The sequence below is a fragment of the Brachyhypopomus gauderio genome, unplaced genomic scaffold, assembly GCF_052324685.1.
Source record: "Brachyhypopomus gauderio isolate BG-103 unplaced genomic scaffold, BGAUD_0.2 sc230, whole genome shotgun sequence".
In the NCBI taxonomy this organism is placed as follows: Eukaryota; Metazoa; Chordata; class Actinopteri; order Gymnotiformes; family Hypopomidae; genus Brachyhypopomus; species Brachyhypopomus gauderio.
Window position 1 is genome coordinate 153,216 of NW_027507051.1, and position 12,478 is coordinate 165,693.

A 12,478-nucleotide genomic window follows, 5' to 3' on the forward strand; every position below is an offset into this window, starting at 1 on the left:
ATGTCAAGCAAAGTCTTATAATACTCTACAGAGTGTGAAATCAAAAAACAATCCAAAGATTTTGGATTTTAGGACACTTATACCTGCTAAATATTTTTTTAACGGACAGCATCGATACATATAATATTCATATTCTTGAAGCTCTTTCATATTTTATCCAATTCTGACCAAAATGCACAAGCCCATTCAGAATCCCATCCTGAACTAATTTGTCAAGTTTCATCTAAATCGGTTATCGTATGGCTCTACAGTGCAGTATTATATACAATGCATAAAAATGCATGTAAAGTCCCTCTGTCACCTTCTCCTTCTCGCACGCACGCAAGCTGAAACTCACACTCTCAGTCTCTCTCACACTCTCACCCACATTCCCCCTCCCATCTCTGTGCCCTAAGTAAACATTGCTCTGGCTACCTAGATCTCTCTGTGTCTATTAACCAGGCACACACACATACAGGCGCAAGCAGGCCTTCCTATAGCATTCACAATGACACTTCCCTAGCCATACCCACCCATATCCCAGTGACTAACACATGCTCATACAAACTGACATTTGGCTTCTTTTTTGTCTCTCTCTCACACAAACACACAGACACACACACCTTTATACCTATATGTATGTATAGTTTCTATGTATACTTATGTATGTATGTATTAGTATATGTTGTCATAGTTTGAATACATATACTACCACACACACACACACACACACACACACACACACACACACACACACACTTCTACCTAAATGTATGTATAGTTTGTATGCATATCTATAGTATATGTATAGTATATGTCAGTCATACCAGTGATGTCAGTCATATCAGACATGCCAGTCCAGTCATGTCAGTTATATCAGTCATGTCAGTGATGCCAGTCATGCCAGTCATGTTCTGCCAGTCATGTAAGCCATGTCATGCCAATCATTTCAGTCCAGTCATATCAGTCCTATCAGTCATGTCAGTCCAGTCATGTCAGTCAAATCTTCAAATCATTACAGTCATGCCAGTTATGTCAGTCATATCAGTCATGTTAATTTTGTTCGTCATGCCAGTGATGTCATTCCAGTCATGCCAGTCATATCAGTTATGTCAGTAATGCCAGTCATGTCAGTCATGCCAGGCTTTGCAGACTACATTCATACTTTGAATACACAGGCAGTCATGTTAGGCGTGCTACGTGTACAAGGAGTGAAATAACAAAGCATAGTCTCTGGCTCCCTCAATCTCTCTCTGTCAGTAATATAGAGGCCCAATCATATATAGACAAGTGCAGGCCTTCCTATACTGTTCACATAGATGCAGCTCTAGCCAGATGTGCTATTTTTGTGTCTCCCTTTCTGACACACACAGATGTCATCACACTCTACATCTGTAGAGCACACACTGGCCAAACCCAAACAGCTTTTTTTCACTTTTAGGTCTAAAGGACCTTTTGGGCTTCCTTTTGCCTATTGAGGCCAAAATGCCTATTGGTGTGTGAACCCGCCAATCGCCGCTTGCGGCTATATTTCTTATTTTTCTTATTCTTTTGCCCATTTTTTGACATAAAATGCATCGTGCAGCCTAGACCGTAATGCCTAGAAAACCCAATCTTGGCAAAAAGGTTCAGTTACCTCCAAGGACCAGATTCCCATACAGGGACCCCAAATTGGCCTGATGGTGGCGCTATAGCAGACCATATTGACTTTTTGTCCATATCTCCTACACCGTAGGTCCTAGAACCAAAATTCCAGTTCCTATGCATTCCTTGACTAAATTCAATAGGACAATTAATATACAACCATTAAGCTCCGCCCACTTAGATTTCGAGTTAATTTGCATAATGTGCAAAATCACACACATCTTTGAGCGCGAACTAGTCCCTGGATTTTTCACATACGTGCACATATGTGGTATCAAAACGTTCAGAAGAGTCTGAACTTTAAAATGTATCCAACAAAAATGCTAATTTCTTCACTACCTAGTCAGTATAAGCCAATCAAATGAGGGGGCGTAAATTCAATAGTAAATTTTGCACATATGGAACTCTAACTTAAGAAAACTTGCATGTAATGAGATGGCACTTCACAGACAGCTTCCGTGTGAGGGTCTGGGGCAGCTCGCAGTGGTTGCCATACCTCACCTGCTAGGGGGCGCTATAACATGCAAAAATTTGCCCCATGCACTCAGATTGGCCGATCCACATGAAACTTGACAGACATCATCTATGGGCCTCTGGAAACCAGGTCCTAAAGCAGACATGCCATACTTCCAAAATGGCTGACGTAATCGGCCAATCAGTGATCGGCACGCGTTTGACAGGCTTACCATTGGTCGATCTGCACGAAACCTCTTGGGTGTGGACAAGTGCACGCCCCCTATGACATAATCCAGCCGGGTGTCGATTGGCCACTGGGGGGCGCTATTGCAAAAAAAGCAAGTGTATGCCCTACATAATTCCACTTGGGAACATGCAATTGGACTCTTTTGATTCCTTGCAGTAGTGCGAACAACTTTCCCATTACATGTCCTATTAAAAAATGCACAGTTTATTTACAGTTAATAATAGTTTGAAATCATCATTTTTCATACTCCTCCTAGGATTTTCATACTATCATGTCAAGCAAAGTCTTATAATACTCTACAGAGTGTGAAATCAAAAAACAATCCAAAGATTTTGCATTTGAGGACACTTATACCTGCTAAATATTTTTTTAATGGACAGCATCGATACATATAATATTCATATTCTTAAAGCTCTTTCATATTTTACCCAATTCTGACCAAAATGCACAAGCCCATTCAGAATCCCATCCTGAACAAATTTGTCAAGTTTCATCTAAATCGGTTATCGTATGGCTCTACAGTGCAGTATTATATACAATGCATAAGAATGCATGTAAAGTCCCTCTGTCACCTTCTCCTTCTCACACGCACGCAAGCTGAAACTCACACTCTCAGTCTCTCTCACACTCTCACCCACATTCCCCCTCCCATCTCTGTGCCCTAAGTAAACATTGCTCTGGCTACCTAGATCTCCCTGTGTCTATTAACCAGGCACACACACATACAGGCACAAGCAGGCCTTCCTATAGCATTCACAATGACACTTCCCTAGCCATACCCACCCATATCTCAGTGACTAACACATGCTCATACAAACTGATATTTGGCTTCTTTTTTTGTCTCTCTCTCTCACACAAACACACAGACACACACACCTTTATACCTATATGTATGTATAGTTTCTATGTATACTTATGTATGTATGTATTAGTATATGTTGTCATAGTTTCAGTACATACACTACCACACACACACACACACACTTCTACCTAAATGTATGTATAGTTTGTATGCATATCTGTCCAGTCATAACAGTCATGTCAGTCCAGTCATGTCAGTCATTTCAGTCCAGTCATATCAGTCATGTCAGTCCAGTCATGCCAGACATAAGTCATGTCAGTCATATCAGTCATGTCATTACAGTCATGCCAGTCATGTCACTCATTCCAGTTATGTCAGTCATATCAGTCATATTACTTTTGTTCATCATGCCAGTGATGTCATTTCAGTCATATCAGTTATGTCAGTCATGCCAGTCATGTCAGTCATGTAATGCCAGGCTTTGCAGACTACATTCATACTTTGAATACACAGGCAGTCATGTTAGGCGTGCAAGGTGTGCAAGGAGTGAATTAACAAAGCATAGTCTCTGGCACCCTCAATCTCTCTCTGTCTGTAATATACAGGCCCAATCATGTATAGACACAATATAGGCCTTCCTATATTGTTCACATAGATGCAGCCCTAGCCAGATGTGGTATTTCTGTGTCTCCCTTTCTGACACACGCAGATGTCATCACACACTATCTGTAGAGCACACACTGGCCAAACCCAAAAAGCTTCTTTTCACTTTTAGGTCTAAAGGACCTTTTGGGCTTCCTTTTGCCTATTGAGGCCAAAATATGCCTATTTGTGTGTGAACCCGCCAATCGCCGCTTGCGGCTATATTTAGGGGTCCAAGCACCACCGGTGCTGGAACCCTATTGTAATTGTTCCGATTTTTATTATTATTATTATTATTATTATTATTATTTTTTTTTTTCTGCCTTAAAACGCATCGTGCAGCCTAAACCGTAAGACCTACAGACTTCTCCTTTGGCCAACTTGTAGTACTCCTCTCCGCTACTCAGGTGCAACACGCCAGCCCGATACGACCCTAGGTGGCGCTATAGCGCACAAAAACGCATGAAAAAGTTTAAACTGGTGTTTCTCCTAAACCGTATGTCCTAGAGACAAAATGTAAACTTCGTCTGATCAGGCATGTGCTCATCTAAAAAAAGTTCCATTGAAGCCATATGCTCCGCCCCTTACATGTCGAGCTAATTTGCATAATATGCAAATTTGCACACATTTTTGAGCGCGTACTAGTCCCTGGATTTTTCACATACATGCACATATGTGATATCCAGGCGCTCAGAAGAGTCTGAACTTTAATTGTTATGGAGCCAAAGTGCACATTTCTGCACATGGGCGTGGCCACATGCATCACAAGTCAAGCGTAGAAAATTCCTTCGCCAAAAATCCACATATTCTGCTATATCTCAGGCATTCTTTCACGTATTCATACCAAATTTCACACACATGTACCTACTGGGTGTCTAGACCTGCACATGCATTTTGGCAGACATGCACATCTAGGTGGCGCTATAACGGCCAAAAAACTCTCCTGCCCACACCGATTGGCCAAATAACTCCAAACTTGGTACGCATCATCTATATGCACCTATGACACAGGTCCTTGACCTGCACCATCATATGTCCAATATGGCCGCCGCTATCGACCAATAAGCTTTCAGTACACCTTTCACAAGCTTTTCATATGCCAATTTTTTTTCTGCCTTAAAACGCGTTGTGCAGCCCAAACCGTAAGACCTACAGACTTCTCCTTTGGCCAACTTGTAGTACTCCTCTCCGCTACTCAGGCGCAACACGCCAGCCCGATCCGACCATAGGTGGCGCAATAGCGCACAAAAACGCATGAAAAAGTTTAAACTGGTGTTTCTCCTAAACCGTATGTCCTAGAGACAAAATGTAAACTTCACCTGATCAGGCATGTGCTCATCTAAAAAAAGTTCCATTGAAGCTATATGCTCCGCCCCTTACATGTCGAGCTAATTTGCATAATATGCAAATTTGCACACATTTTTGAGCGCGTACTAGTCCCTGGATTTTTCACATACATGCACATATGTGGTATCCAGGCGCTCACAAGAGTCTGAACTTTAATTGTTATGGAGCCAAAGTGCACATTTCTGCACATGGGCGTGGCCACATGCATCACAAGTCAAGCATAGAAAATTCCTTCGCCAAAAATCCACATATTCTGCTGTATCTCAGGCATACTTTCATGTATTCACTCCAAATTTCACACACATGTACCTATTGGGTGTCTAGACCGGCACATACATTTTGGCAGACATGCACACCTAGGTGGCGCTATAACGGCCAAAAAACTCTCCTGCCCACACCGATTGGCCAAATAACTCCAAACTTGGTACGCATCATTTATATGCACCTATGACACAGGTCCTTGACCTGCACCATCATATGTCCAATATGGCCGCCGCTATCGACCAATCAGCTTTCAGTTCACATTTCACAAGCTTATCATATGCCAATCAACATGAAACTCACATATTATGTTCATCTACACACCCTCTAAGACATACTCAAGTATGACGGGAATTGCACCACTAGGTGGCGCTATACTAGAATTTCCTGAATTACCCCTACATCTTTCTTACACATGCACACACATGCAATGGCCTACCTATAGGTTTCATATACACATTGCTTCACCCATACCTACCCAGTGATTACACACACATGCTTACGCATCTCAGGCATGCCAGATGGTGCCCATACCCTGTGCTTGGACCCCGTAATTGCCGCTTGCGGCTATATTCTTTCTTATTATTATTCTTTGTCCCATTTTTTGACCTAAAACGTATTGTGCAGCCTAGACCGTAATGCCTAGAAACCCCAAACTTGGCAAAAAGGTTCAGTTAACTCCAAGGACCAGATTCCCATACAGGGACCCAAATTGGCCTGATGGTGGCGCTATAGCAGACCATATTGACTTTTTGTCCATATCTCCTACACCGTAAGTCCTAGAACCAAAATTCCAGTTCCTATACATTCCTTGACTAAATTCAATAGGACAATTAATATACAACCATTAAGCTCCGCCCACTTAGATTTCGAGTTAATTTGCATAATGTGCAAAATCACACACATATTTGAGCGCAAACTAGTCCCTGGATTTTTCACATACATGCACATATGTGGTATCAAAACGTTCAGAAGAGTCTGAACTTTAAAATCTATCCAACAAAAATGCTAATTTCTTCACTACCTAGTCAGTATAAGCCAATCAAATGAGGAGGCGTAAATTCAATAGTAAATTTTGCGCATATGGAGCTCTAACTTAAGAAAACTTGCATGTAATGAGATGGCACTTCACAGACAGCTTCCCTGTGAGGGTCTGGGGCAGCTCGCAGAGGTTGCCATACCTCACCTGCTAGGGGGCGCTATAACATGCAAAAATTTGCCCCATGCACTCAGATTGGCCGATCCACATGAAACTTGGCAGACATCATCTATGGGCCTCTGGGAACCAGGTCCTAAAGCAGACATGCCATACTTCCAAAATGGCTGACGTAATCGGCCAATCAGTGATCGGCACGCGTTTGACAGGCTTACCATTGGTCGATCTGCACGAAACCTCTTGGGTGTGGACAAGTGCACGCCCCCTATGACATAATCCAGCCGGGTGTCGATTGGCCACTGGGGGGCGCTATTGCAAAAAAAGCAAGTGTATGCTACCTAAATGTCCCCTGTATGTCCCCTACATAATTCCACTTGGGAACATGCAATTGGACTCTTTTGATTCCTTGCAGTAGTGCGAACAACTTTCCCATTACATGTCCTATTAAAAAATGCACAATTTATTTACAGTTAATAATAGTTTGAAATCATCACTTTTCATACTCCTCCTAGGATTTTCATACTATCATGTCAAGCAAAGTCTTATAATACTCTACAGAGTGTGAAATCAAAAAACAATCCAAAGATTTTGGATTTGAGGACACTTATACCTGCTAAATATTTTTTTAATGGACAGCATCGATACATATAATATTCATATTCTTAAAGCTCTTTCATATTTTACCCAATTTTGACCAAAATGCACAAGCCCATTCAGAATCCCATCCTGAACAAATTTGTCAAGTTTCATCTAAATCGGTTATCGTATGGCTCTACAGTGCAGTATTATATACAATGCATAAAATGCATGTAAAGTCCCTCTGTCACCTTCTCCTTCTCACACGCACGCAAGCTGAAACTCACACTCTCAGTCTCTCTCACACTCTCACCCACATTCCCCCTCCCATCTCTGTGCCCTAAGTAAACATTGCTCTGGCTACCTAGATCTCTCTGTGTCTATTAACCAGGCACACACACATACAGGCGCAAGCAGGCCTTCCTATAGCATTCACAATGACACTTCCCTAGCCATACCCACCCATATCTCAGTGACTAACACATGCTCATACAAACTGATATTTGGCTTTTTTTTTGTCTCTCTCTCACACAAACACACAGACACACACACCTTTATACCTATATGTATGTATAGTTTCTATGTATACTTATGTATGTATGTATTAGTATATGTTGTCATAGTTTGAGTACATACACTACCACACACACACACACACACTTCTACCTAAATGTATGTATAGTTTGTATGCATATCTGTCCAGTCATAACAGTCATGTCAGTCCAGTCATGTCAGTCATTTCAGTCCAGTCATATCAGTCATGTCAGTCCAGTCATGTCAGACATAAGTCATGTCAGTCATATCAGTCATGTCATTACAGTCATGCCAGTCATGTCACTCATTCCAGTTATGTCAGTCATATCAGTCATATTACTTTTGTTCATCATGCCAGTGATGTCATTTCAGTCATGCCAGTCATATCAGTTATGTCAGTCATATCAGTCATATTACTTTTGTTCATCATGCCAGTGATGTCATTTCAGTCATGCCAGTCATATCAGTTATGTCAGTCATGCCAGTCATGCCAGTCATGTCAGTCATGTAATGCCAGGCTTTGCAGACTACATTCATACTTTGAATACACGGGCAGTCATGTTAGGCGTGCAAGGAGTGAATTAACAAAGCATAGTCTCTGGCACCCTCAATCTCTCTCTGTCTGTAATATACAGGCCCAATCATGTATAGACACATGCAGGCCTTCCTATATTGTTCACATAGATGCAGCCCTAGCCAGATGTGCTATTTCTGTGTCTCCCTTTCTGACACACGCAGATGTCATCACACACTATCTGTAGAGCACACACTGGCCAAACCCAAACAGCTTCTTTTCACTTTTAGGTCTAAAGGACCTTTTGGGCTTCCTTTTGCCTATTGAGGCCAAAATATGCCTGATTGTGTGTGAACCCGCCAATCGCCGCTTGCGGCTATATTATATATTGTTATCACTACACTATATATTATACAAAATTGTTATAATTGCCATTTAAATCTGTACATAAAAACAAAGTTGTCCTCCAAAAATGGGGGGGTGGAGGTGGGCCATAAAATAAAAAAAAGGGAAAAAATAAAAAATAAATAAATAAAAATAAATAAAGCCTAGAACTAGCCTAGCAAGATACTAACTAGCTTAACATATGAAATAGCGAGATGCTAAATGATCAACAACGGTTACATCAATGAAATTACAAACTGTGCAGAAATATACACATCTTATGTTTATACATAAACATATCCATTAAAATACTGACAGACGATGCTTCTACAAGTGATTTCACACGACGATGAGCGCAAATATGTAAGTTGTTAAATCTTCCGTGTTCAAAACTGGTCTGACAAACAAAACAAAACTAACGGTCACATTCTATATACGTCACAGGCTTACCGTAAATCACAAACGCCACCTAGTGGCAAGAAAGGTAAATAACACATAGAATACTTTTACAATGAACCCAGTCCAGAACAATTTCTGTTTGATCTCCATATTGTTACACATTGTGTTTGTTATTCTGATACATTCAGATCTTCACTATGTGGTCTCTGTTATTTCAGAAACATGATATAAGACGGTATTTAAAAAAATAAAAATACATTGATACTGATTATGTGCAAAAAGTGGTTAGATACACTGATATGTTTAATGAAAGATAATAAAACAGCTTTATACATTTCCAGTGAAATTTTTTTCATGTGTTAATTTAAATGTTAAATAATTTGAATATTATATATGATAAAATATTATGCTAATACAGCTTTATACACTTCCAGAGTTCATCACACCCCAAAGGAACATGAGATGGTGTCAGGAGCTCTGATCAATGTTGTAAAACATCTTTCCAACCTGAAGTTCAGAGTCTGGGAGAGAATGCAGACGATTCTCCAGTACTGTGAGTTTTGGTGTTCTTTGATTAATTAGAGTAATTCTGTTCTCCTTATAAATAGAACTCTATAGAGAGAGAAACATTAACATTGTGTGTTTGGTAAATGAACTATTCCAGTATTAAAGGCTGTATTAGTATAAACAGTGAGGGGGACGACCAGTTGACTGCTGGTCTGAGGAGAGACAGTCAGTCCATGAGGAGATCTACACCACCCACTCTCCACCTCTACACACCACCCACTCTCCCCCTCTACACACCACCCACTCTTCCCTCTACACACCACCCACTCTCCACCTCTACACCACCCACTCTCCACCTCTACACACCACCCACTCTCCACCTCTACACACCACCCACTCTCCACCTCTACACCACCCACTCTCCACCTCTACACACCACCCTCTCTCCACCTCTACACCACCCACTCTCCACCTCTACACACCACCCACTCTCCACCTTTACACACCACCCACTCTCCACCTCTACACCACCCACTCCCCACCTCTACACACCACCCACTCTCCCCTCTACACACCACCCACTCTCCACCTCTACACACCACCCACTCTCCCTTCTACACACCACCCACTCTCCACCTCTACACACCACCCACTCTCCACCTCTACACCACCCACTCTCCACCTCTACACACCACCCACTCTCCACCTCTACACCACCCACTGTCCACATCTACACACCACCCACTCTCCCCTCTACACACCACCCACTCTCCACCTCTATACACCACCCACTCTCCACCTCTACACCATCCATTCTCCACCTCTACACACCACCCACACCCCATCACCCTGAGTCTGACCCTATAGGGCTGTATGAAGTGGGACGTGGGTCCTTGAGACTCCAGGCTAAGGGGCTTCCTACAATCCTCCATCAAGCCTCCATCCTATTAAGAGGAGTCGTAGTGCTCAGAGGAGTGTGGTTGTGAAGGTGGAGATACTAGCAGTGCTGACAGATGGAGGTGGAGGAGGTTCTATATCCTCACTGTTCCAGGACCAGGACACACCGCTCCAAACACCCAGACACATCTTCACCTCCCCACAGCCCAGAGTCCAGCTGAGCCCAAGCAGACACCCCTGCTCCAGCCTCTGTGGGTCGGTGCCCCCCAGGGACCAACAGGTTCCCTTCATGTCAGCCAGGACCCTCCCTTGTCTGTTTGTCTGTCCCTGTCGGTGTGTATCCCTGTCGCCATCTTAGTGTCTGTCCATGTCCCTGTCTGTGTCCCTGACACCATGTTTGTGTCAGTACCTGAGTTTTCCTTGGTGTTGTTGTCTCCGCATCACGGTGTCTGTCTTTCTGTGTCACTGTGTCTGTCCTTGTTGTTGTGTGTCGCCCCCTGTTGTCCTGGTGAGGGTGTTGTAGTTGTAGCACGTCGGTGGACTCCTCCCTTGAGGATCTGCTCCTGGGGGGTCTGGACACTGTGATCCTCGTCCTCTGGTCCCGTCCTTCAGTCTGGGGACAGTCCACTGGTGTTAGTCACTCTGGGAGTCGCGCCCTTTAGTGGGGGGACTGTAACAGTATCCACCCACTAATGAGGACACACACACACTTCAGTACACACATACAGTGTGACACTCAGTGTAACAGTAACACTGCACTAGTTAAGTGTCACATGTGATACTCAAATAATGAATCTAAGATATGTAGAAATATATTAATGAATAAAATAGACACAATTTCAATTGTCAAAACAACAAGCACACAAGTACTGCAGGGGTGTGTGGTGAACACACATCACCATCACTTCCCTCTTATCAACCTACTGCAGCATTTCACTCAGAGTAAAGGGCCTGCAGTCTGTAGATGTGACCTCATCACATAAACACATGAAGAACATGATGATTCATTCTGTTCTCTCTCCTCAGACCCTGTTACTCTGGACCCCAACACTGCACATCCAGACCTCCACCTGTCTGATGATCTCAATACTGTAGAACGCAGACCACACAAATCACTGCTTCCTGATAATCCAGAGAGATTTGATGAGTGTGCGTGTGTCCTGGGCTCTGAGGGCTTTAACTCAGGGACACACTGCTGGGATGTTGATGTTGGAGACAATGAAATATGGGAACTGGGTGTAATTAGAGAGTCTGAATGTAGAAAGGGACGGAAGGTCTGGGAGTCAATGTGGAGTCTGAACTACAGGAAATACATTGGTAAATACTGGACACGCTGCCCAGGACAACAAGGTTACTACATCACATCTAGAGAGAAAGTGCAGAGGGTCAGAGTTCAGCTGGACTGGGACAGGGGGAAAGTGACATTCACTGATCTTCTAACCAGTTCACACCTGTGCACTATAACACACACTTTTACTGACACTGTTTTCCCTTTATTCTGGAATTACAGTTCCTCTCCTATGACGATCTTACCAGAAAATATATCAGTAACAGTGGAACAGTAAAATTAATGTTGCCTTGAATTAATCTGCATACATGTAATAATGAACATTATATTTATAATTATATATTTTGACTATATCTTAGAAAATTCAATACGTTTTTCCTCAAAATATTAGAATCATGACTTTCATTATTAACTATTGACTTAGAAAATATAATTTTTTAATTTCTCTTTGTCATTTCATTTTTATAACCTGAATCATCAGAAAGTTTGAGTCCACTGAATGTGAATGTATTACATGTGAGAAATATGGATCTGATGTCCTGACTGGAATCTCTTACCATAATGATACTATAATAAATAATGTTCAGCAGTCCAAGTGTATAAGGTTGATGATCATTCTGCTGTATTGTCCCTGATTAAGTGTTTGATCTGTGTTTTCCTGATCTCTGTCACGTTACAGCCCCTGACTCCTCCCCTTTGGCCGTGTATTTATGTCGTCTACGTCTAGTCGTCTGCGTCTGTGGATCTTCGTGGGTGTGGATGTGTCGGAATGTGTTCATTCGTCTCACCTGTGGCTCGTCTCGTGATCACTCTGGGCTTATGTGGTTTGTCTATTGAATGTGCGT

The 12,478-nt window shown here is 42.4% G+C and overlaps 1 protein-coding gene across 1 annotated transcript in view; it reads left to right on the forward strand.

Moving 5' to 3' along the window:
• The window catches only part of LOC143503737 (E3 ubiquitin-protein ligase TRIM39-like), an 81,205-nt gene extending 68,727 nt beyond the window's left edge, over positions 1-12,478 (forward strand). Inside the window, exons 5-6 of the mRNA XM_076995695.1 lie at positions 9,376-9,494; positions 11,372-12,478. Of these exons, the coding sequence (XP_076851810.1) occupies positions 9,376-9,494; positions 11,372-11,910 (658 nt within the window). The 3' untranslated portion in view covers positions 11,911-12,478. The remainder of the gene's footprint in view (positions 1-9,375; positions 9,495-11,371) is intronic.